At 49.2% G+C, this 26,348-nt stretch overlaps 1 protein-coding gene across 3 annotated transcripts in view; it reads right to left on the bottom strand.

The window, feature by feature from the left end:
- Positions 1 to 1,406: 1,406 nt before the first annotated feature.
- Positions 1,407 to 26,348, bottom strand: part of APBA1 (amyloid beta precursor protein binding family A member 1) — a 215,687-nt gene continuing 190,745 nt past the window's right edge. For 2 of the 3 annotated variants that reach the window (XM_046665141.1, XM_046665140.1), the window contains 8 exons: positions 24,622 to 24,654; positions 23,516 to 23,602; positions 22,726 to 22,911; positions 18,911 to 19,090; positions 16,404 to 16,616; positions 8,407 to 8,526; positions 5,744 to 5,884; positions 1,407 to 5,207 (listed from right to left, as the gene is read on the bottom strand). In XM_046665141.1, coding sequence (XP_046521097.1) covers positions 5,136 to 5,207; positions 5,744 to 5,884; positions 8,407 to 8,526; positions 16,404 to 16,616; positions 18,911 to 19,090; positions 22,726 to 22,911; positions 23,516 to 23,602; positions 24,622 to 24,654 — 1,032 coding nt within the window. In that variant the 3' untranslated portion in view covers positions 1,407 to 5,135. The remainder of the gene's footprint in view (positions 5,208 to 5,743; positions 5,885 to 8,406; positions 8,527 to 16,403; positions 16,617 to 18,910; positions 19,091 to 22,725; positions 22,912 to 23,515; positions 23,603 to 24,621; positions 24,655 to 26,348) is intronic. The other variant, XM_046665142.1, reaches the window with a different exon arrangement.

Here is a 26,348-nt window from a genome sequence, read left to right as displayed (position 1 = left end):
GTGTGTATTGTTTAGAGAGCTGTGGCCTGAGGGGTCAGCTGGAGGATGAGGCTTGAGGGACCCCAATGCCAGGGTCTGCTCACCATTTGTCTACATGGAGCCCCTCATCAATGAACTAGATCAGAAGGACCCAGACGAGGAGAGGCCATGACGTTTCCGAAAGCAACCCCTAATGCCAGAACATCTAAGTCCATAAAGCGCTTACAACGGTGCCTGGGGCACAGAAGGTGCCACAAAGACCCGCTGTGAGTCATTCTCCGCGCTGTGGCTCCTCCCTATGTCAGTGAGAAGTGTCATCTCGCCACTGTACTCAACAGCAGACATCTCTCTCTGGGTGGTGAGATCTGCCTTCTGTGAGAGGAGACAGAGGTGGGGAGGGGTCCTCGGGGGCCAGGCCACAGGAGGCTGCCCCAGGACTCTTGGGACAAGGTACAAGCTCTGCCTCCCAGGGCTTTTGGCCTCCCCAACTCAGGACCCTCAGGGCCTGTGACAGGACATCGCAGGGAGGATGGAGCAGTGGTGTCTGCAGAGAAAAAGCATTCAGGACACTTTGCTTTAGAAACACGGCTGGATACTCCGTGTTGGGGAGCTGGGTGTCCCCAGTACGCTCCTGGCAGCAGGAAGGTCATGCTCTGCGAGCTTCAAAAACTGGAATTGCAAAGGGGCACCAGAAGAACCTTCCAGAAACTCCTCAGGAAAATTCAGGTGGGCGTCCCCAGGGCATAGTTTTTCTTCCACTATCCATTTAACCAAGGCCACTGCCCCTCACTGGAGATTTCTTTGGGGAGGCGATTAACTTGTCTCCTTTCCCTCATCCAGAAGTCCAGAGAGTTCCTTTCTTCCATTCAGTGCTCCAAGGAGGCCGACAAGATTGTGGACTATCCGCTGTACCAGGCTACATAGCCTAACACATTTAAAACCGAGTCGGTTTCACAGAAGATGCCTATTTATTTTTATTGAGGTAATATTGGTTTAATTATGTAACTTTCAGGAGTACATCATTATATTTCAATTTCTGGGTAGACCACATCATGTTCACCACCCAAAGACTCATCACCATCCATCACGGTACAAGTGTGCCGGTCACATTTTATGCCCTCCTCCCTCCCCCCTTCCGCTCTGGTAACCACTCATCTCTGTATCCATGTGTTTGTTGTTGTTTATATCTTCCACTTATGAGTGAAATCATATGGTATTTTACTTTCTCCGACCTATTTCGCTTAGCATAGTACCCTCAGGGTCCATCCATATTTGTCGCAAATGCCTATTTAGAAGACACCTGGAGTCCGGGCAGCCAGCAGGCCCCACAGGATGGGCAGAATGTGGCCTGCTGGGAAAAAGACAAAAATCTTTCCACTCCCCTGGGTCCATCCCGCCCCCGAAACAGTAAGACACTCAGCCGGGGCCAAGAGGTGAAGTTCTCGTTTATTGTTGCGGCAACTCTTACAGACATTAGCGTTCCGTTAAATAAAGGAAGGTAACACATTAAATACATCACAACCCTCAAAACAGTAGGAGGAGGGGAGGGCGGGCCGGGCCCGGTGACCAGACTGTCAGAGGGAGTACATTCAGTGGGTGTGCGGCGTCGACATTCCAGGCTCACGTGTATATAGATTTTATTTATATATTTATTTATATTTATATATAGAGATCGAGTTTTGTGTATACAAAGAACCATATTGTTACAAATACAATACTATACTTCTCCCAACGCTTTACAATAAGCTCTATTTCACCCTCTTTACAGAACAATAGTACAAGTCAAACTCTAGGGGCTGTGCTGGATATGTACAAGAGATTTCCTTCCCACACAGTCCTCACACACTGCCTTGATGGAAGGGGACGGAGAAGCACGGTCGTGTGCTCAAGTCGGCTCAAACCAGGGAAGGAGCAGACAGACGTGAAACTCAAACCAAGAAGGGGCCTTGGAAGTGGGAGAGTAAACACATCTAAGAGGAGGTGGCCCGTGGTTGTAAACATCGGTAACAGCCACACCACTGGGTCAAGGGACCCAAGAAGGACTCATGGGTGGGTTTCATCAGCGTGCAGACAGGGGTGCTGGGTGCGAACGGGGGCCACGGGGGTGGCGGGAGTGATGGGGGAGGTAGTAGGTTACTCTGGGACTCTCTGAGGCCGGTGTGGATGGGCTCTAGGCCCCGGGGAGCCCGCTCTGGTGAGGGGAGTGGGCTCCAGGCATTGGTCTCTGGAGGCTTCTTCCTTTTGTGATCCCAAGGCTGACGGTGGCTCCCTGAAATGGTTGCATTTGAGAAGGCAGAGGCGGGGTGGATTCTGGTGCATCCTGGCTGGACTAGGAGGGGTAGACGAATCTAGGAATCTGTCCCCAAAGCTGAGTCACCAGCATGTCCTAGACGAGCAGCAAGAGTGGCTTTTTGCCCTGGGGCCATATTTGGAGAGGCTGCTCTGTACATAGTCTTCCCTATTATATGGGGTATTCAGATATTTACATATATAGCTATACATATTGGGAGGTCAGAAGGGAAACTGACCATGACTTCCCATGGGACTTTCAAAAATGAAGTTAACATTTAACATTCCGCCTCCTTGGTTAACCAAAGTTAACAACCTCCATCCAGTGGGAGCAAGGAAATGAATACACTTCAGCCGGGGGAACCTGTACTGAGCTCCAGAAACATTCACTAACTGGGTGTGAGAAGCCACCTTTATTAACATGAAGGTATACGATGGATAAATAATCTTAAACTAAAATATGTTAGTCCTCTAGGAGAGCTTACCAAGTTGGCTTTTTCAGCACCTGTCAAACTTTCCAAGATTTTCATGCAATAGCAATAGAAAGTATGTTCTCTCTCCCCTCTCCTTTGGGTGAAGAAACGTAATTGTAATTATTTGGGAGGCCGCACAGGGATGTGCTGGCGGAGTTCCCGTCTGCTGGCCAATCATGGAAGGGCCTCGGAACAGGTGCTTGGGTGGGCGCATGAGCCCTCTGATGATTTCCCAAGGCTCCTGATGCCTGAAATACCAGCAACAACGCTGCATTCCTGTTCTAGCCACTCTCTCTTTTTGGCAGAGGAAAGATGAACTTAGGACTCTTTAGTATTTAATTATAAGACACTCGACAGTTTGGCTGCATTGGGAAAGGTAAACTGAGAACCTGCCGCCATGGTTCCTGGCTCCTCACATTTGCAGTGGGTCGACCTTGGGGGTTGGTCTCCCAGCAGCATTCGGCTAAGCATCCTCAAAAGATGCCCAGGGGTCTTGGACTGCCCACCCCGGCAAGCCTGGAGAAGGGGCAGCCCCTTCCAGAGAGGAATTCAGGCAGCAGCAGCCCATCTTCATCATGGCTTGTTGTACCACAAACCAAGAGTTCAGCCACTGACGCCTCTGAAACCTTTGGCTTTCCCTACTCTAAGCAGAAAACTCAGAGATCCCAGGAGAACCGACCGCACGGCCCTGTGGTGGAAGGCTCTTGTTCCTAATCTTTCCATATTCACTTTTCTCCCTCCCCGAAATCCCTCCATTCAACCTACACAGACAGACTATCCAACATGTGCTCACCGACTTCCTATTTCCACAGAGACAACAGAAATATTCCAGATGCAGAGAACAGGGACTATATTCATATTACAAAATATATTAGTTTCTCTCCCCCTGTCCCTGCTGAGGTCACAAATGAAACAAAACAGAAACCAAACCAAGCCACAGCCCACCAACATGAAAACAAAATGCTCTTTGGACCAAGAATAAGTGAAACTGGCTCAGAATAATAATATTAATAAAAACACCTGCACTGAACCGAGACGGAACCCATCGACACGAGGCACCTGATGGAAACACAATGTTCCAGCCAAAGGAAAACTCTCTCAGACCCATGAGGCAGCAAGATGTCGCTTCTGGAACACACTTTGGGATTCTTAAGCGTAGCTTGAGGTTATTATTGTCCCCTTCGTTTTGTGGTGTGTGGACTGTTCCGGCCTCTCAAATGTCACATGCTGCCTAGTGGCCCTGAGCAGAGAAGAAAGTTGGTCCTGCCTCAGGCCAGGAAGTCTAACATGATTATGCATGGATCCTCGTCTTCAAGGGGAGCGGTCCATCCTCCCCAGACTCCCAGTGTGTGTGTGTGTGTGTGTGTGTGTGTGTGTGTGTGTATGTGTGCAGGGTATGAGTGCGAGGGGAGTCCACTAAGAACATTTTGAGCCAAGGTGGTGCTGGCAGGGCCAGGCCTCAGCCACAGAGGGGGCATCTCTCTCAGGACACAGTTGCCCAGCCCCCGAGAGCCTCACCAGTCAGGGGAAGGGGCCCCGCAGAGAACTGATGTGGGTTTTCCAGGGGCTCGGCATGCCCCATGGGTGCTGGGGAGGAGGGGAGGGTGTGACCGTGTATGTACCTGTGTGTGACATAGAGGGATGCAGAGAGCACCCACTGGTATTTAAATAACCATTGGTAACCTTGGGACAACCTGGGGATGCTGCGGATGCCCCAGGAACCGCCGAGCTCCCTGCAACGCGATGATATCCCTGTCCGAGGCAGTCCCCCTTCTGTCCTTGAGTGAGAAGGCTCCTACCAGAAAACACAATTATGTTGAAACTAAAACTCGCTATGGAAGAGGCATAAGATTGGCTCAGAAATTCTGGTGGAAATAATGTATGGTGCCCCAAGTACATGGTGGGCAGGGCATATCCTTAAAGACAGGGGCTGATTCTCCCGTCACTACCATATTCCCGTAAACTGACTCGAGGACAGCAAAGATCAGCGATTGGATTGTAGGCACTGCTCAATCAGCTTCTTCGCTGCCCCTAGGAGCTCCTTCTAAGAGGTGTGCACCTCTTAAGAAGAGAGGCTTCCCCCTCGGGCACTGACAGCCTTCCTTAGGACCCCGAAGGGCCCCGTAGGATGGTCCAGGGCAGACACCAGGTGGCTACTGGCTGCTCTCCATCCTCAAGGGAGGGCATACAGAACTTCCCTGGTGTAAAAAAAGAAAACAACACAAACTGGAGAGAGACAGAGAGCCAAGAGATCTCTGTGGACTTTTTCCTTCCTGCGTAAAACCGAATGCTGGGCGTGAGAGGGAAATGTCTCAGCGGGCACACAGATGCAGCACGAGAAACACAACCACGAGTGAGGAGAGTCCTCCATGCATGCCGCCCGGCAGGCGGGCCTCAGATGTAGACGGGCTGCTCCTGGGCTGTGAGCAGTCTGTACATGGCGGCCGGCATCGTCTTCATGTGGATCTGAGGGCAGAGGCGCACGTTAGCGGGTGCTGGGGCTCGGGGGGCACTGTGGGCACCGTGTGGGCTTCTCACCGCTCCTGCCTCCTCCCTCCCCTGGTAAGTTAAGGCTGCCACAGCAAACCAGCCCTAGACCTCTCATTATGACCTCAGACGAGCCCCTACCCGGAAGCTGCCTCTGGAGGCCAGTTCTGTTGATCAGACTCGAATCTAAGACTTAAATCTTCCAGACACATTTGGTGAGGTTAGCTGGGAAAAATGGAGAGAACGTGGGCAGCCATGGAGAGGAGCCACGGGAATCTGAGAGCTGCAAAGAGCAGGTGAGCAAATCATGGTGGAAGAGAAGGCTCGAGGTGACCTGATCTTATTTCGAGGTGTTGCTCTCAGACACTGGGTTTAAACTCCGGTCCGAGACAGACTGTGTTGTTTGTTGAGTGTTTAGGATTGAGAAGGGCACTTCCCAGAAGGCCTGTTCATGGCCTGGGTGAGCAGGAGGCGAGGGGCACCAGAGGACCCCCCAGCTCGGACCCCACTCCTACCTCCCCCACAGCGTTGGAGAGGATGTGGACGATCTTCTCGTGCGGGGTGGCGACCACGCTCTGTCCGTTGATCTCAATGATCCGATGTCCCACGCGGACGCCTCCTCGCTCAGCTATTCCCCCTCGCATGAGGCTGCAGATCTGTCAGGGTCAAAGGCCAAGTTAGCCCTCACAGACAGCACCACATGTCAGGGAACTGAGTGGGGAGAATGACTATCTTTTCTGGAACCCTCTGCCCCCAGCATTCTCCTCTCTAACAAGCTGCCAGGGTTTGGTTTGGGACATCTGTTTCTTTTCACAAGAAAAAGGGTTCCGTAGGCCCCATGGCCACCTTGGTCACACAGTTTGCACAGGGAATGCAGAACATCACTGGATCCACGTCACACTGAATTCTGAGCACTTTTCTTCCCAGCTGAGTCTTGGTAAAAGAGCTGTTTGGGCCTGTCACGGAGTTGTGATTGTTTTCAAACTGTCAGCCTGTGTAGCACAGGTGGGTATTATTCCCCACAATCACCCCTGGGACTTGAACATTGAGCTGTATAAGGCTAGCAACCTGCTTTTAGGGTCACAGTTACAGGAGCCGGAGTGGGGCTGGAACCCCATTTTGTGTTCCAAAGTGTAGCCAGCCGGACGGAGATGCTCCTTTTGGCACTCCCAACTCAGCAGCCCTTGTGCAAACTCCCTTCTCACAGAAATGACAAGGTGGCTGGTTTCTGTCCCGGCACAGCCAGGCACTGCGCGGGCAGAGGCTGCAGCTGGTGCAATCAGCCCTCCGGGGCCTGGCACTGCGGATAGAGCCACCCCCACTTCACACACAAAGCAACCGGAAATTTCCCAAAGGAAAGTGTTTTGAATTTATGAAGTCGGCTTTTCCCTGCAGACTGCACACGCGGAACGCGAGCTCATGTGACAACAGGCTCCCTGTGTCGTGAGCGTGTGGACCCTGCAGCCCCTCGGGTATCTGGGGTGAGGACGTTCCTCAGGCGCTTGCCACACTTCAGATAAAGCCGAGGGCCCCACCTCTGCGTATAACAACTGTCTGTTCATCTTTGAACTTTTGATACTAGTCACACATCTACAGAGCAAACAAGGAAGTACAAACAGACAGAAACAGGATGTCTGACCAACACCAGCGGGAGGAAGCCTGGCTTCTCTCCTGAGAGGCAGAGGAGGCCCTCAGGGACAGGGAGCAGATGAAGCCGGCTGGATGTTTCAACTCCCACTGGGAACGCCAAGGGGATTTCTAAACCCTTAAATGTACTTGGAATAAAATTTTAATTACCCACAACTCTTAAGTGAAATTTGAGGAGGAAAAAGAATAGGGTTCTTTTATCTGAAAAGGTGAATGCAAAGAGAGGGAGGGCACACCCAGTATCTGTAAAATCGAGAAGGTTCCAGACAGAGAACAGATTTGTCACCAAAGTCCGGAATTGCTGAGTCCAGAACAAGGCAAACTGGGACAAAGAGGGAGCAGCACTGAGTATGGAGTTTCTGTCTGGGATGAAGAAAACATTCTGGAAAGGGAGAGTGGTGATGATCACCCCACTTTGTGAATATACTTAATGCTACTGAATTGTATGCTTAAAAATGGTTAAGTGGTAAATTTCATGTTGTGTACAATTTACGACAATAAAGAAAAAAAGGAAGTATTATTTTTATTATTTTTTTTTTGAGGAAGATTAGTCCTGAGCTAACATCTGCTGCCAACCCTCCTCTTTTTGACGAGGAAGACTGGCCCTGAGCTAACATCCGTGCCCACCTTCCTCTACTTTATATGTGGGACGCCTGCCACAGCATGGCTTGCCAAGCAGTGCCATGTCCACACCCGGGATCCAAACTGGTGAACCCCGGGCCGCTGAAGAGGAACGTGTGAACTTAACCGCTGCGCCACCAGGCTGGCCCCGGAAGTATTATTTTAAGGTAGACATCCAAGTGACGAAAATACTCTTTATACCCAAAGTGCCAATTCAGGTTAAAAAGGCAAAGCACAGGTCACTCACGCGGAACAGCCAGGAGGGCGGGGGTCTCAGCCTGGGCTGTGCTGGAGTCACTGGGGAGCTTTGCAGGGCTCCCGGGTGCAGCCAGGGTAGAGAGAGGGCGGCAGTGCCCCAGGCCAGAGGGGAAGGAAGCCCTTGGTGGTACATCCCAAACTCTCTCAAGTTGGCGGCCAGGAGGGCCACCCTGCACCATCACAAAGAGACACCACAGTCCTAGGAAGGGAAGGGCCTTTCTTTTCTTACATGGAAAGGCACAGAGTTCTCTGTCCACGGAGGACGTGGAGCCTGCCTTTACCCAGGCATCCTTTTCCTTGCTGGATTCTTTCAGGGAACTGACCAGATTAAAAAAAAAAAAATGGGGGCACAGCAGTTAAGTTCATATGTTCCTCTTTAGCAGCCTGGGGTTCGCTGGTTCGGATCCCGGGTGTGGACATGGCATCGCTTGGCAAGCCATGCTGTGGCAGTCGTCCCACATATAAAGTAGAGGAAGGTGGGCATGGATGTTAGCTCAGGGCCAGTCTTCCTCAGGAAAAAAGAGGAGGATCGGCTTCAGATGTTAGCTCAGGGCTAATCTTCCTCAAAATAAATAAATAAATAAAAACAAAAACCCAAATCCCAAACCATAGTTTGTCAGACTTTTGGAAAAGGGTGTGGAGTTATACTTACAATTCCGTTCTGGACGCTGAAACCCAGCTGGTAGCGAAGGTCTGGTCTCCTGATCAACACGGTGGTCACCGGAGGACACCGCACGATGTTCAGCTTTACCCGGGACTGATTCTTCAAGCCCTGAAACGTGGATAAAGTGCAGTGCGTATGCCACCACCGAGGCGAACAGAAGAGAGAAAAGCTGACAGCATCGAAGGCAAGAGAGGCCCTGTGAAGTCCCCGCCATACACAGGCCAACGGGACAATCCACTGCTGGGGAGAGAACCGCCTGTTTACAGAGAGCCCTTCATCCCATCTGGAGACCCGTTTCTGTGGGCAGAGTCTGCGCTTTGGGAAACAGGCTGTGTTCAAGGGATCTGAGAAAAGTGGTCATCTGTGAAACTAAGACGAAAATTGCCACCTGTGCTTTTAGGCTTGAAAGATGAAGGATGCACAAGCTCTCTCCTGGTCGGGAGAGAGACAAGAGGGAAACAGACTTTTTCTCTGAAAGGCAAACTCTAGCCATTCCTCCTCTTCTAACGAAGGACATCTGATGCACAGCAACTGAGTCAACCCATCAGGGCTCATTTTCTCTCGTCTCTGCTGCTCCTGTTCCCCCCTCTCTCTGCCCGTTAGACATTTTATCAACATTCCTACAAGCACCTGGGGAGAAGCAGGGAGCAGAGGCAGGAATCCATCAGTGAAGGGGTGTAGGATGGGTGCTGGTGCAGAGGGACATGAGACATTTCACAATCCTTGGAAACACGCCCCTCCCTCTAAATCAGAATGGAGTGGAGAGAGTCAGTCTTTAAAGGGGAAAAGGGGACTCCGTCTCATTTCAGAGTCTGTTTAGAGAGCTTCCTGTACCCGACTCTGTTAAGCTGAGCTCAGGCCTGTACTCCTGTCTGCTGAGCACATGCACAGCAGTGACCAGAGCCCTGGGCTGCTCAGGAGCACCCTAAAGCATCTTCACAACGCTGGGCTTTCCCTCCCTCCCTCCCTCCGGCAGGGGAAGGTTCTGCTCCTGCAGTCCTACCACCGACATGTGAGCGTCACCCTAAGAGGGTGCCAATCAGTGATTCAGCCCTGAATCAACATCCATCTCCCAGGTCCCCCTGAGATGGCCTGTTCTGCCTCAGTGAAGTCCTGACTGCTGGTGGTCCAGACCATAGTAGGTGCTTTCCAACCCGTTTCAAGTCTCAAGCAAAAAGGGAAAGATTGGCAACAGATATTAGCTCAGAGACAATCTTCCTCACCAAAAAAAAGAAAAGAAAAAAGAAAAAGTCATGTCACACAGAGACAAAGATGTTCCTCATGTACCCTGGGGGAAGCAGACCACACAGCTTGTGGCTGGAGGCCCAGCTGCCCCAGGCCCTACTCTGAGAGTGGGGACGAGGGAGATCTCAGCACTCCTTCGGGAAACGCCTGCCCCACTGGACTCCATTCCAGCAAGGCCAGCTGATTGGGAAACGGCTCAAGGTCAGCTACAGTCCCCCTCCTCCAAAGGGTCAGAGGTGAGGGGGAGAAGCTGTTTCTGAAAGATGGTACTGTGGGGTGGGTGGGCAACCTCTCCTCCGGGAGAGAGCAGCCACGAGAGGAGGCACAGGTGTTCAGGAAAAGGTGGGCTCTATTCCACCCAATACCAGGGACTCACGGTATCCCCTGGAGACAGCACCCCATCAATTTGCGAATGGGTCTGGTGTGTGCCCTTGACGGGTGAAGTGGGAAGAGAGGCCTGGGAGAACAATGACAAATCCATTTCAGTCTGAAAGGTGATCACCTCTTGTTCTATAAATAGAATCTGCAAATTCCACAGCTGCCGCATCAGTTCTTGACCAGTCTACAAACTCTCTCTCCGTGGGAGGTCAGGATTTCTATTTCACATTTTGTAGATGCGGACACAGACCCCGACTTGAAAGCTGCCTTTTCCAAGGCTCTGTGGGGTCAGGACTGGGCTGATGGATCCCCTGCTCGGGCCTCTGCCTTCCTCACAAGGCACCTTGCCAAGCAGAGAGGTGAAACTAGTGATAGATGACTTCAGTGCCAAAAGAATTTGTGGCAAGAGTGCACCCTGCCTCAGTGGCAGAAGTGACCCACACGCCTTTTGTTTCTAAGTGACGCTTTAGATTGACGGATGGAGAGGGGCTTTTTCTGCCTCTGGTTGTCTGGCTTTATTATGCTTGGCCAATAGGTATATACCAGTGGTTCTCAAAGAGGGGACCCCACACCAGCAGCATCAGCATCACCTGACCCTTTTTGTGAGAAATGCAGAGTCTGGGATCCACCCAGACCTACTGAGTCAGAAACTAGAGGCTTGGGACCCAACAATCTGTGTGTTCACAAGTCTTCCTGGTGATACACACTCAATTTTGGGAACTGGTGTAGACTACCACTGCAGAACAATGAACCCACCTGCACCCAGGTGACAATTTCTCCAAGGGATGATCAAAGCCAAAGATGTCAATTTACTACTCACACCTGTGGCCAGTGTGCTCCATGAGAGCAAGAGCTAGCAACATTAGGGTGGTGGTGACGGCTTGTGGGAGAGTTGGGTGGCCTGATGCCCCATCAGCCATCTCCATGTCTATACTGTGAGTGGGTGCCTCTAAGACGACTGTCCATCAAAACCCATCCTGACGATGAAACGGCCGAACCACCTGTCATTGAACACCGACTCTTGCCAGGCACGGACCTGGAGAGTGACAGGAGCCGTCTCCTTTAACTTCCTTGAGAAACTGGCAGCTACAGTTAAGCCCGTTTTATAGAAGAGGAAGGAACCTGAGGCTCAGAGATACTAAGCAAGGCACCCAAGTTCACCCACAGCAAGCTTCAGTCCCAGGACTGCCTGTATTCAAACCCACAGCACTTTCTCCTACACCACGACCCCCCATATAGACAACGGGAGAGCGTGTGTCACGCATGAGTAAGGCTTGCTCAACAAAGAAGCCAGCCAGAGCAGCTGAAGAATGAACTTGTGCCCCCAAATCTTTTATTCTAGCCTTGCATGGGGCCGTGTTTTCAGCTTACCTTCCTACCTGGCGAGAGTTCTATGGGGTTCCTGACCCCGGGCCTCCCTGCTGCCTTTGATCAATTCCAGTTTGTCCTCTCAGTGTGTGAAGTTTAACAGGAATCAATTTAATTTCCCACCTCCAGCGTCTTGGCCGGTTTCCCCGGTGTTCTGAATTGCTGTTTTCTGCAGGCTTTGAGCCTCCCATTGGCTGTGAGTTGGCCTATGGTGACTTGGGGTGCACACACAGGCAGCCGTTACCAGTGTCTCTCTGTGGTTTCTGGAAACCTCTGGGAAACTTCTCTGGTTCAAGAAATGATGTTTTCAAAGTGGGGCAACAGAACGAGCCGAGGGCGATTCTCCCTGGGGAGAGAGAAGTCCGCAGGGGCTCCTGGCCTTCCGCACAACAGTAGGTCCCATAGTCCATGCGGACAGGGGGCGCTCTGGCTTTCTGCTCCAACAGCGGGGCCAGCAGGACTTGGTGAAGAAGACTCTGCTGCATCTGGGACTCAGGGCCAGCCCGGTGGCGCAGTGGTTAGGTTCACACACCCTGCTTCGGTGGCCTGGGATTTGCTGGTTTGGATCCCCAGTGTGGACCTACGCACTGCTTATCAAGCCATGCTGTGGTAGACATCCCACATATAAAGTAGAGGAAGATGGGTACGGATGTTTGCTCAGGGCCAGTCTTCCTCAGCAAAAAGAGGAGGATTGGCAGCAGATGTTAGCTCAGAGCTAACCTTCCTCAAAAAAAAAAAAAGACCTGGGCTCAAGTTGTGTCTCTGTCACTGTAGGCCATGGCGCCTTAGACACTCCGCTCTACCCTTCTTCTCCCTCAGTGTCCTCATTATCAAAACAAATGGTGACACCACTAAGGGCCCTTCCAGTTCTAATTTCTATGATTTCACCCCTTTTCATGCTTTGCTTTCTTTCCTAAATGTATTTGCTCACAACACCACATCATAAACATTATGTCTAAAAACATCTATTTCTAAAATTAAAAACAGGCTTCCTTTGGTGGGGGGACTGCTCAGACATCATTCATGGATATATTTCTCTCTTCCTTGAGTGCTGCTTCCTTCCCATTCACTTAATCACTGAGTATTTATTGATCACTTTGCAACATGCCAGGAAATGTGTTAGGCACTTGGAGTCAGTGGAGCTGGGCCTCCAGGAGCTGAGGCGAGCTGTGGGGCACACAGCAGGACAGCCAGAGGGTGTGTGTCCCTTCACCTCCCTCTTGCCACAATCACACACCGTGAGACCAGGAATTTGTGGGAAACGAGTGAAGGATGCTGAAAACGAGGAGCATGTTGTTAGAATCACAGCCCTTCAGACAAAGCCATCTGCTTTCAATGTTTATACCTGCTGACCACTGGGATGGTTCCGGTATGTTTGTGAGGTACAGGAAAACCTTACATGCAGACCAAAAAGCAAGAAAGTGGCTCTATTTTCTCAATGTTACCTAAAGAGTTCACATTGCTCTTGTGGGTTTTCTTCCCTTTTGTGTGAATTGATTTAAGATGCCTGATTTGTCCCTTGGTGAAAGAATTTCTAGATTGTGGAAATGTGTTGCAAGATGAGGCTTAGGGAGAAGGCAATTTGAAGTAACTATGCATTTGCTCTGCTGTTCCTAATCAATGCTTCAAGTTGGGTCCCATTAACTTTGATTTCTGAGCTACCATTTTATCGGAGGTGCCAATTAAATAAGTGGTCATTCTGTCCCCATGACAACCGTGGAATGGTACAGCCAATTCAGAAATATGGTGGGAGAGGAAGGGTAGGGAAGAGAGGAGGGGGGAGGAGAGAAGTTGGAATGGTCTCTATAGCAACAGGAAAGCAGAACCATGATGATCCCATGGAAGGAAGCAGAAGTGATGCTCTAGTTTAAAAAAGAAAAAAACTGGAGGGCAGGACCACGGAGGCAATGGCACGAACAGCAGAAAGCTAACACGCTTTGCCTACCAACACAGTCATGCGTTGCTTAACGACAGGCACACGTTCTGAGAAATGCATCATTAGGTGATTTCGTGGTTGTGGGAGCATCATGGCGTGTACTCACACAAACCTAGATGGTATAGCCTGCTGCACACCTAGGCTATGTGGTACTGATCTTATGGGACCACCATCGTAGATGTGGTCTGTTGTTGACTGAAACATCATTAGGTGGCACATGCTTTAGGAATAATGAAGGGCAAATAAGAGCTGGGGAAGAAGGCAATTAAAATAATACCTATAATTCTATTCTAGAAATGTCTTCTATTTCCCATAACTAGGGGGAAAAAGTCAACACATATTAAAGTGGTAAGATGCAGAATCTATCACTTTAGACTGTTGATCCTCAAAGCACAGCTGAAGACTCAGGATGTCATCATCCAGGAGTTTGCTGAAAATGCAGACCCAGCCCAGACCTGCTGAATCAGAACCTGCATTTAACAAGACTCCCAGACGATTGAAATAAAAGTTTGCAAAGCACTGATCCACCAGGACGAGAGCTGCCTGTTAAACGCATTGCAGGGAGCACAGACACAACACCGAAACTAGCAATACTAATGCAAAGCCTTGAAGAAGCCCAGAACCTTCCCCAGCAGTGGCCCAAGGGGGTGGGGGGAGGGCAGTGTGAGCATCTGCTCAGGTGTACGCAAAAAGGGTGTGTTGTCCAGAGAATTTAAAAACAACAGTACAACTCACTGAAAGTCTTCATTTGGTACTGGCAAGTCCAGCTGAAATCAGTGGTGGAATTCTCCTTGCGGCCGAGGAGGACCATGGGGTGGCCAGTCACATCTTTTCATTTGACAAGGCCGTGCTTCCCTCAGCCCTGAGGAAGTGCAGCTGTGTCCTAATTGGGGCCTGCCCTGCTAAGCACTTCTCTGCTGAGGGCCGCCACAAAGGCACTGTTTTTCTTACGCACCATCTTCATTAGTTACATCTAATATGGCCATCACTATGTGGCCTTTTAATTTTCTGATTCCATAGACACTCCATTTAGAGACATCAAAGGTCAGCTACTTGCTCAAACAAACCTTTTCCTCTCAGGAAATTGCTCAGACGGTGCTCTGAGCAAGCTGTTTCCACCTTGACGTGTGAGCCATCGGACAGAAGCTGAGTCCCGTGTGGCACCAGGGGAAGTCAGTGCTGCCCCCCTGGCTCTCACAGCCTCGCTCATCTCCTCTGCAGGGGCAGGGAGGGGTGGAGAGGGGGATTTGGACTCGTTTGTCTGCTGGGGGGTCCTGGGCAAGTCAGCTACGCCTGCGGAGCCTCTGCTGACTCATCTGTGAGCCAGGCGTTTGCCGTCCCCTCCCTCACGGGCTGTCTGTCGTGAGCAGGGAGGTGACTCAGATCTGGCAGGTGTGTAATGACCCCCGGCATGCAGTAACTTGCTCACTGGTGTGAAAGCACATCTGTGAACCTGGGCATGTGGGAGTGAGATGCCAGCCATGGATGGGTCCTGCCTCCCCACCCTTGGCCTCTCCACCTTATCACACCACCACATCAGCCTTCCCAGGCCAGGCTCAGACCTCTCTCTCCTGCCACAAAGCCAGCCCAGTGCCCACCAATTTAAGCGGGAACTCCTGAAGGCTCCCTTCCTCTCTGCCACCCACCTACGCCCTCTTCCTCCTTCAAGGTGCACCTTCAAGACAGGATAAGACGCTGCACCCTCTAAATGCTCACAGCATTTCATCTCTATGTTGCCATTAGGGCCCACTGGACTCTTTCAATGATAAATTATCCTCCACGTGCATACTGTCATTCTGGCTTCCCCACAGTTCAGCTCAGCACCTAACGGAGGCCCAATTAAACATGTGTGAGTGAATATGCATGTTCCAAGTAGATTCTTTTATCTTTAATGCGTATTAAGCAAGAAGTAGAATTTAAGTGTAAGATGTAATAAAAAGAAATTAAATGAGGCCAGAGAAGACTATTTCTTTCTGGGTGTGATTATCTTACGAGGAATTAGAATCTAATCCATTTCATTAAAAACAAAGAGGGACCCATCTCTGTATCCTATACACACATTCACCTTGACCTCCCACCCCATGACACCCTTGGCCAAGGATGTTGGCTTTTGTGATTTTCTTTTGCTTAGAATAACTATTAGATGAACTCTCTCTTTCTCTCTTGCAGCTACATTCTAGCTAACAGGCTTTCAGGAAACCCCAAGGGATCACGGAAAGTCGTTGGATCCCAGTGTGCCTGTGGGACCACAGTGCTGGGTACAGAGCTGGCGAGGTCGACAGATGCTGCAGTGGAGGAAAAATACTCTTGTTCCCACTGGCCATGCCATCAGCAGGTTCCAATGTGCTTCAAAGACTTACACGGATGCTTCATTTCTAGGATGAAAATCCAATTTCTTCCCCTCAAATGTTCGCATTTAATTTTCCTTTAAGTAGCTCTTCTTAGCCTTATGCAATAGCATCAGCTCAGGTTGAACAAGAAGTAATTACGTTCAGGGGTGAGAATGAGAACATAGACTTCACCAGAATCTCCTTCTTATGGTACCCAGCACGTGTGGATCACATTACACAGGTTCTGGGGGAAGATAAACGCACCTGGATCACAGCCATAGTCCCTGGGAAGGAAAAGGTGTCCTCAAACTTGAAGCGTTTCCATGATTCTTAACAGGGATGGCAAGTCACCTCAAGTACATCTAGCTGGCTATAAGTGAATGTCTGGATTACTGAGCAGAGGAAAATTCTGTTGGGGCTGAGTCTGGGCTCGGCGGGAGAGAGCGCTGTGATTGACAAGTGATGCCTGTGGTTGGCACGGTATTAGAAAGCAGTGTTTATTACGTGAGCCAAATATCCCATGCCTGATCTAAAAACCATTTCAGGGAGGAATCTGTAAATAGTGACTCGATGGTGAACAACCTGAGTGGAAGTCCATGCCTTTTGTGTTTGTGTCCCCCTTAGTGCCTGACACTCAGAACACATTCGTAAATACTAATGACTGGATTGCAGTCACACTTCCTGCCATTTCAGTTCTACAGTAGAGCTGATTTTCCCCATTTACGCACCTTAATGATGCTCTGGCAGGTGGACAGAGGCAGGCCCACCAGGCTGGTGCCATTTATGGACATGATCTGGTCCCCGATGTTCAGTTTCCCAGACTTCTCTGCAGGCCCACCATGCATCATGTTGGCGATGATCACGGTTGGCAAGATGGATCCCCAGCCAGACTCCACGATCACCACACCTAGGATTTCTCCTTTCTGCTTCTCTATGAAGACCTGGAAGGAGAAACACACTTAGATAGCCTGAATCAGCAACCATCCAGGCTAGCGACAGAAATCAACGCATTTCCCCTCTTCCTGTCTTGACTAAAGAAGATAGACGGGTCCCTGATGACTCCAACCCAAATGAGTCCCGTCTTCTCTGTGCTCCATGGCATTTGGGGTTGTGAGAAAAGATTTCTAAATGATTTAACACAGGCCCCACCCTTTTATAAATTCTTGTTCAACATAAGCAATCTTGCCTTGGCAATACAACCTCAAGGGGCACCAGGGTTTTTTTCTGTAGCCCCAGTGAGCGGGAAAGAGGCTGTGTCAGTAGGAGCTCTGGTGGCGTGTTATGGATTCCAGAAATGGCTTTCGGATTCTGTGCACAGGCTCCCCCATCCCATAGTGCTTCACAGATTCTCTCCAGCTTTTAAGATTCTTGAATTAAAAATAAATAAATATACATTACAGAAACACTTCTCTGCAAGAAAAAAGCTGAGGAAAAACAAAAAAAGATGCTAAAGTTATTGCAACCAAAAGGTTGGAGGTGCAGACAGGAAGAGCATGCCTTGAATATGCGTAATTTTTGTGGCCTTCCTGGCAGGCAGAGAAGACGGAGTTAGTTTTGGATATCTGCAGCCTGGTCAGGTGTGCGACATCACAGAGGGATAAGACATTTCTTGGGAGCATCTCACAAAGAGTGTATTTATTTACTCATTTTCATAGATACACACATGCTCGAAGGCATACTGTAGCGGTGGCGGTTGGGGCCTGACAAAGTCTCCTTCACGAGTTGTGTCCCCATCCTCTGGCTGCTAGAATGCACAGCTGGTCCCTTCCTGGGGAACTGCCCAATAGAGATACCCCGGTTATGAGTTGAATTATATACCCCCCAAATTCATATGTTGGAGTCTTAACCCCCAGTAGCTCAGAATATGACTTTATTTGGATATAGGGTCTTTACAGGGGCAATCAAGTTACAGTGAGGTCATTGGGGTGGGCCCTAATTCAATATGGCTGGTCTCCCTATAAAAAGGGGGAAATTTGGACACAGACATGCACAGAGGGAAGACAGGGTGAAGATGCAGTGAGAAGACGGCCGTTTACAAGCCAAGGAGAGAGGCCTGGCATAGATCCTCTGTGGCCCTCAGAAGGGACCAACCCTGCTGACATCTTGATCTCTGACTTCTGGCCTCCAGAACTGTGAGACAATAAATTTCTGTCATTGAAGCCACCCAGCGTGTGGTATTTCATCACAGCTCCGAACACACATTAGCCCTGTCCAAATTGGTGTCAGTGGCTGCATGGCACAGGGAACAAAGCCTGCCAGCTCCCTTGGCCCAACGTGGAACAAGCCTGTCCTGCGATCTGTGACTCAGACCTTCTCTCTGGCTCAGAATGAAGCTCATCTCCAGCGAGGCCACATTCCTCCTCAGCATCCCCATCATCCTGCTGCCTCCACTCGCTCTTTCCTGAGGGCACACTCCCCAAAAATCCCTTGAACAAGAATCCTTGTCTCAGGCTCTGCTTCTAGGGAACCTAAGAGACCTAACACACATCAGGGGATAAAAAGATCACTTTCTCAGGAAGGTTCTTTTCTCCTGTTAAAGTCCCAGCCCTTCAGCTGGACTTTCAGGCCCTCCAGTTCCGACCCAAACCCCACACCTCTTCATGCCCTCTCCCACACACATGCCCTGCTTCAGCCACGCTGCCTCATTCCTGGCTCCCCAGACAATTCCTGAGCTTTCTGATCTTCATGCTCCATTATTTGGCCCAGCCCTCTGCATGCTCCTACACTTTCCAAAAAATATCCAACCTCTAGATAGCTCAGATGGCCGTTTCCCTTCAGATGCTCCTGCAGAGCTCGGTCTGAAGCAACGGGGCCATTTCTGGAGGAGCATAGCATATATCATTGGAAACCCCAGTTCGGCTCCATTCTGCCAGGCACAGTTGTCTGACTAGTGCTTGTGCTCAGCACCATCATCTAACTTTTCTTTGGCACCCTTTCCTAGACTGTGAGCTTTGTAAGGGCAATGCTCAGGTCCTGTCCGCCTCTGGATCTCACCCACATCTTAGCCCAGGACTGCTCGGAGCAGAGGATGCTGTGCCTCATGGGCGATGCCCTCCACAGCTGTCTTTAATAATACGGTTTCATGTGTGAGGAGCCAGGGATGGGCCTGAGCCCTTAGCAAGGCCCTGCCAATACCACACTCTTCACCCCTGTCCCGCCCTCCCTTCCACAGCGGGGCTGCCCTGTGCTCCCTGGGGCTCCTGCCAGCGGGCCCAGCCTGGAGGAAAGTACCTACATCTTTGCAGTTTTCCGACTTGGAGAAGTGGATCAGGTCGTCGTTGTACATGTCCTGGGTGTTGAGCAGGTCACTGTACTCCTTCTGGCTGAGATCTTCGGGGTTAATCCCATTTGCCCTGAGGAATTCCTGGTATGCCACACTAAAGGCCTGCCCAATGGACTGTGCGATCAGCTGGGCCTAGATAGCAGCAGAGAGGGAGGGCGGAGGTCAGCAGGGCAGCTGCTGGTGGACGGCCTGGGCCTCCTCGGGGCTAGGAAGCCTCTGGAATCCGCCAGGCCAGTGGGGCAACCTGGGGCACTAACGCCTGCTGGAGGTCACTTTCAAAATCAGTGGGGACATTTTTGATTATGACAATGATCCTGAGGAAGCTACTAGTATTCAGTGGACAGAAGTCAGAGATGCGGGACTTACTGCCATGCAAAGGACAGTCCTACACAGTGAGTCATTCTACAGCCTGTACAATTTTGAAATATCCCACTGGACGTTCATGCATACACAACACCTGTGTCTAATTATCTGAGTCCGGGACTCAACTCTAATCAATATAAAAACACAAAGACTTTAATTGCACAGCTCTAATACACACTGAACCTTCCAAGAATACAATTATCAGCCTGCACCTTTGCTGTCCTGTGGGCGATTCTCTGTGTGTGTCTATCTATTTACTTATTTCTTATTTAGTCCTCAATTCAAAATGTCAAATAGAAAGAGGTTACAATATTCAGCTGAATACTGTATTCTCATTTCCAGACTTATTAATCAAGAAGGTTTAAGCATCCGGTAACTCCATTATTCCTTCTGGAATGGTTGGGCCCAGGCATTTATACAGTGTAGTAAGTATAATTTTATTTTAGCTTGCTTTCCTTTTATTTATCCTTCGTGTAACATTTATGGCGTTACTTTATTTTGTGACAAAATTTTCAAAAGGGGAAGTTATATTATCTGTGAATTTCATTTCAGGATAGTAATGGGACATTACAAAATATCTGTTGTGAAAAGGGACTGTTGGGACCAACAGAGTTAAGAACCCCGATCTAGTCCGAACCTGCACTTTCCATGTAAGATTGAGGCCCAGAGACAGAAAGCAACCTGCTCAAGGTCACACAGCTCACAGGATGGGAACTCTCCTTCCATTGTTCTTTCTCCTGCACTGGACTTTGATAATGTTTCCCTGAATTGATTAACCAACACGATGACTCAGATAGCCAGCAGCACTGAGCACTTCTTATGTGCCTGCGCCGCATTAAATGCTATGCAAGGACCTCACATCACGTCTGTGGCTGATCTTCAGTATGACGCGTCCACAAGCCCACACCCCAAGCTCTTAAGGCTAACGGTGTTTCAGAATTTAGAAATCTTCAGATTTTAGAAAGGTAACAGGGTACATATATTATACATAGTGTAATAACCCTTTTAGGGCCTAGGGAAGTGCCCTATAAATGAACACAGTAATATTCCCACAGCAAAATGTGTAAGATCCACTGTGAGCCAGACAAACCTTATAAATTGCCTCACGGCAGTTCAGGGCTCGTTTACCAGTCAACTGACTATGAAAATTCCTTCAGTTTCTCAGGACTCTTTAGACTTTGGAATTGTGGATCTGTCTTACTGTCCCCACCGGACAGATCAGGAAACGGAGTTGAGAGAGGAAGCTGCCCTCCCCCTGGGAAGGGAGTGTGTGGGGGCTGAATCCTGGCAGCCTCTCTGTGAAATTCTAATGGGTGGAAAAACACCAGAAAAAAAGATCTCTGGAGTGATGCTTTCAACACACACACAGTTCTACTCTCATTTCTTTATCTTTCCTAATTTTTGCTAAAAGCAGCCAAATAATCGCGAAATCAGAACTTTCTGGGTGGCTGGCCGTGGGAAAAGAAACGTTTAACTTTTCTCACTCTGGGAATCTGGTGCCTTCACACGCCACAAGTCACCTCAGGGCCCACCACCCTGTCTTCTGCTATAAGACTGGAAGGGAGTGAGGCATCGCTTCAGGCATCAGAGGCACGTGTGGACAGACGGGCTGAAAAATACATGCTGAGAACACGACCAGTGGACTTGCTGACCATCGTTAATGGATGCGTTTGGCGAACGCCCAGCCTGATATTCATACGCTATCCGAGTATCTGCTGGCACCACACAGCAGCCCAACAAGGGAGGCACGACTATTGCACAGGAGCGTCGAGGCCTCACGCTTGCACATGGAGGCAGGATTCATGTCCAGCACTCCCAGGTCTGGAGCCAATGCTCCTCTTCCATCCTTCCTTCCAAAGCAAAGGGGTAAGATTCCCAGGTTCACTTCTGTCCTAACTCTGGCTTCCCCAGCCTTTCCTTTTATCATCTTCCCCCCGCCCCCCAGGGACCCCAGGGAACAGAAACCCCTCCTTGGGAGATCCAAGCCTGGTGGAGGTGGCTGAGGGTCATCAGGGATGCTGGCGCCTGGGGAGCAGCGCTAACTCCACCTTTCACTGGCCTGCAGGACACAGGAGGCTTGAGACTCTACATTTGACTCTTCTGGAACTTTCCAAGCACCTTCTAAAACTCATTTTGCCTCAGTTTGCAAGCCTGGCCACAGTCTTAAAGGAACAGCTGGGAGAGCGGCCGGGAGAGGTGCTTCAGGCTCTCCGCCTTCTCAGCATCCTTGTCCCTGGGGCCGCTTTCTACAGAACCAGCCCAGGAAAGGATGGTGCAAAAAGTCTAAGCGTCTCGCCATGTCTGTGGCTGCAGCCACGACAGCTCTGGCTCCCCGGAGAAGAGCAGTGTGAGGAAGGCAATTTCCTGCAGCTAGATGAACTCTCTCCTGGAGAAAAATGGCCCCTTTTAAGGAGCCGAGGCTACTACAGGCAATTTTCTTTAAATAGATAAGGGCTCTCTGCTCACTTCATGGAGCCTCTGGCTGGAGGACAAACGAGCACATCAACAGAACTGACATGCCCTCTTGGGGGCTCTGCGGCTCCTGGCCTAGAAGGGAGCTCTCAAGGCCCGCCAAGCTTTAGGAGAAGCTCGAGTGCTCATGCAGCTTGAAGCCTGGTGGCCTCAACAGCACATCCAGGAACAACTCAGGAAGTAGGCCGAACGGGCCCCGCCTCTGCTGTAAACTAATTTTCTCTGCCGACCTTATCACCTGGAGAGATGGGGGTTAGGAATCACTGGCTTTGTGACAGGAGGAGCAGCTGGTTATCATAAGGTTTGGGAGTGGGTAAGGGCAGGGATCCCAAGGTTCCTGTAGTCCACAGGGCAGTCCTGCACAACTGAGAATTGTCTTTCCAAAATGCTCTAGTGACACGTGAGACCTGCTCAGGCCCTCTCAGGTCTGACTGCATTCCCCTCACTCTTCTCATTCTAAACTCTCCAGCGGCTTGGTCTCTGTGTCTTTCCTCAAACCACATCAGCAGGTCCCTGCCTCAGGGCCTTTGCACCTGCTCTCTCCTCACTCTCACTTTATTCAGGTCTCCGCTCCAATGTCACCTCCTCAGAGAGGACTTTGTTCGCCCTCCCTGAAATGGCCCCTCCCTTTATCCTCTAACCTAGTTTTATTTTTCCTTATTGAACTCCCCACTACCTAATTTGATATTCAGTACGTTTTTCTATTTTTTTTCTGTCTCCCTACAACCTTCACAATGAATACTCTTCATCTGTTTTGCTAAGCCTTGAATCCCTAGCTCTAGAACGCTGCCTGTCACATAGTAAGTGCTTGATAAATGCTTCATGTGTGACTAATTAGGCTGATTCAGGTTCTAAGAAATAAAGAGAGAGAATAAGGCCACCCAAGGGCAGCTCAAGCTATATGCAGGGAGATCAGGGGAGGCCACCCTTACGTCCTCAGACTCGAAGACGTGGCAGATCATCTTGTACTGCCTTTTCCCATCCTGGGACGGGTGGGAGGCTTCCACGTTCTCCTGGGAGTTGGAGCGGGGCATCCGCCTGCGGGCCATCAGCACGACGATGTTCCCAATGTCTGCGATGTAGGAAATGGTCCGCAGAGGGTGGTCCATCATTGTCTCCTGGAGGGCGGAAGGGAGAGGAAGGATGTCCAGCGCAGCATCGAATGACCCACGAGAGAGTGTGCCACCCCTCAGCCCAGCCCAGTGTGGTCCCCATGCAGAGGGGCCCCGGGACTCACTGCAAAGACCCTGTTGGCAGATTTACATGCACCCACCCAGGCCTGGGGACAATTCCCTTGGCGAATGATAACCCAGGGCAGGAAGTGGCCTGCAGTATATGAAAAGAAACGTCAATCATTTCACAACCAGTGGAATCTCTGCTGGAGAAGTAAAAAAAAAAAAAAAAGCCCACAAGAAAAAATTACATGTGATGGTTGTATTTTGTTTGTGTGTGTGTGTGATTTTAAAATTTCTTAAAACACTAATCTGTACAAGTTCATGAATCATCTAATAAAAAATTTGAGAATTATTAGCAAACAACATCCATGGTTTATCTTTTCCTCTGATCTTCAAGAAAACAGTCATCCCCCCTTCTCCTCCCAGGTAGGCATTGCAGACACCACCTTCTAGCTTGTACGAAAGCCAGCCCCTGGGGACAGCGGCTCTGCAGACATGGGCGCAGTCTCTGAGGGCCCCCCGGGGAAAGGCGGGAGCTGACTAATACCTGTGTGTCGGCATTCAATACTTTGATTCTCTGGGTAGAAATGAAGAGATCCACCTCTGTCATTGGCTGAGATTCACCTTCAGGAGCCTGAGGAGAAACATACACCACGGGAAAGTTTAATATGTTACTCTGACCTGGGTGCCTGGGAGCAAGGTTAGCTCACACACAGAGGCACAGGGACACAGTCACCAGAACGGCAATGCAGACTCCAGGGCTGGACGGCCAAAGCTGAAGGGGCCACACAGAGGATGGACACGTGCATGAGAGTTAGCACCTCCAGGTTAGCGGGGAGAATGCAGGATGCCACCTGCTTCTTCCCCTGCAGAAGCAGTAACTCGCTGCAGCAGATTTGACTTGATGAACAGTGATCATGAACGGCCCTTTCTGCAAGGGCTTCTGAGCCCAACAGATTAAAGGAATAAGGGCAAGTGAGTCATATCCCAGGCCGTTGGAGAAGTCACTTAGAGTCTGCACCTGCTCGAGAGATGGGGGAGCACATTTACAGCAGGTGCAAATGAAGTCCTCCTGGCAGTTCTGGTAAGAGAGTCTCCGTGCTCACACACCACCACAGCAACACAGAAGCAGGACCCACTCCTGAAGCCACCCCAGGAAGACAGAGCCCCAGTGCTTCAACATCCCGGGGTAGCTCATAAGCACCTAGAAGCCCCACGACCAAAAAAGCACACCAGTCTGGTTCACTTAGGGTTTAACTCCGCACACGTGTGGTTATTAGCGAGTTTTCTTTTTTGCATCCAGCAATCTGAGAAATCCACAAATCAGACATGACCGTAATTGAACAGACCCGGGTCCCTGCGACATTAATGCTCCTGGACGGTGGGAACTTTCGCACGACTCTACGATTCATTTAGCGTCTCCAATCTGCTCCCTGTCGTTCCTCTGAAGTGAAATGACTAATGAGCAACAGAAAACAGCCACTTTTAGGCAACTGAGTTTTGAGAAACGTTGGCTTATGGGGCGGTTCAAAAAGAAATCTGAACAAAAACTTGCTGGATGCAGAAAACAAAAACACGAAATAAGAAGGCAAAACATAAATAAATGAAAAGAACAGGCAGAACACCAAGCTGATGACGTTATTTGTACTGCACCTTCTTCCTGCTTTTGGCTAATTTCTGGGCCATCTGCTTAGCATGGAACAAACAGAGACAGGAGAACAGTTAGAAGAGAATCTGCAGACTCAAAGTTGAAAAGGGAATCGACAAACTAATATTGATCGTGGTATCAGGCGTTTCTGTGGGAGGAGGACTGACTTAAAAACAATCCCACTCTATGATCAATTTCCTAGTTGAGAATTTAGTTGGTGGCAGGGCAGTAGGAGGAAGAAAATGTATTGAGGTGCTTTTATACTTAATCCCATTGCTGTTTTCAGAGAGTCAAGTTTTGGTTCTGTTGGTTTTCTTTATTGCACGCCTATTTTCTATTTGATTGATTTCGGCCTATATTTGTATCTCCTTCTACTTATCTTTGGGCTTAATTTGCTGATTTTTTTCCAGCTTCTTGAGACGAACTTAAACTATGGATTTTGACACTTTTGTCTTCTCTGATATATTTAAAGCTATGAATCTCCCTCTAAGTACTGCTTAGCTGTATCCCACAAGTTTTGACATGTTGTAATTTAATTATCACTTCATTCAAAGCATTTGTAATTTCCACGGAGACTTCTTCTTTGAAACTTGGATTACTGGAATTGTGTTATTAATTTTAATACATCTGAGGATTTCCTAGTCATCTTTTTGTTATTGATTTCTGAATTAATTCTACTATGGTCAGAGAACATATTCTAATTTCAATTCTTTGAAATTTGATGAGTCTTAGCTGTATGGCCCAGAACATGACTGACTTTGGTGCATGTGTTGTGTGGACTTCCAAAGACACATTTGCAGTTGTTGAGAATGGTGTATCAATGTCAATGAGGTCAATTATATTGGTTAAGAGTATTGTTCAAATTTACGTACTTGCTAATTTTTTTTGTGTTTGTTCCAACATTTATTGAGAGAAGTATGTTAGAATCTCCAGGTGTTACTGTGTATCTGTCCATGACTCCTTTTGGTTCTGTCAATCTTTGCTTTATCTATTTTATGTCTACGTTATTAGGTGCATATGTATTTAAGATGGTTATGCCTTCCTGTCGAATTGATACTTCTGTTGTTCTCCTTCTTTATCTCTAGTAATACTTCCTGCCTTAAATTTGTGTAATATTAATATAGCCTATCACTAACTAGAAATGGATGTAATAGTCCCCCTTTTTCTTATAAGTAGAAGATAGCATAAGCGATAAAAGCAGAGACTCTGGGGCCAGGTTGTCTAAAACTGGATCCTGGCTTTGCTACCTAGAGTTGTGTAACTTGGAGCAAGCCACTTAAAGTCTCTGTGCCTCAGTTTCCTCATCCGTAAAATAAGGATAAAAATAGTACCTACCTCATAGGGCTGTTTTGAGGATAAAATAAATATATGCAAAGCTCTTAGAACAGTACCTGGTGCAATAGAAGCACTACATTTGTGCTTGCTGTTCTATGATTATAATTTATCTCTGTCAGGAGGCAATTTCTTGTCTTTTGGTAAGGCTTGCTATATATACACAGATCTCGTACGAATAGTGGTGAGTCAATGGCCAAACCACGAAGGCTGCTGTGGTGATGGGAGTGGGTGGAGAAGGAACTGCTCTCTCACATTCCTTCATACTCACCTGGTAGAAAAGATCTTTAGCTGTCAGCAGCGCATCTCTACTTCATTAATAACTAAAATGTGTTGTCTGGACTACCTCATTGTGGAGAAACTGGATGAGTCAGCCACCCGAACACCAAACAGCTCCTCT

Source organism: Equus quagga, chromosome 6 (assembly GCF_021613505.1).
Source record: "Equus quagga isolate Etosha38 chromosome 6, UCLA_HA_Equagga_1.0, whole genome shotgun sequence".
In the NCBI taxonomy this organism is placed as follows: Eukaryota; Metazoa; Chordata; class Mammalia; order Perissodactyla; family Equidae; genus Equus; species Equus quagga.
The sequence above is the reverse complement of the archived record's forward strand: the minus strand, read 5'-3'. Positions and strand labels throughout refer to the sequence as shown.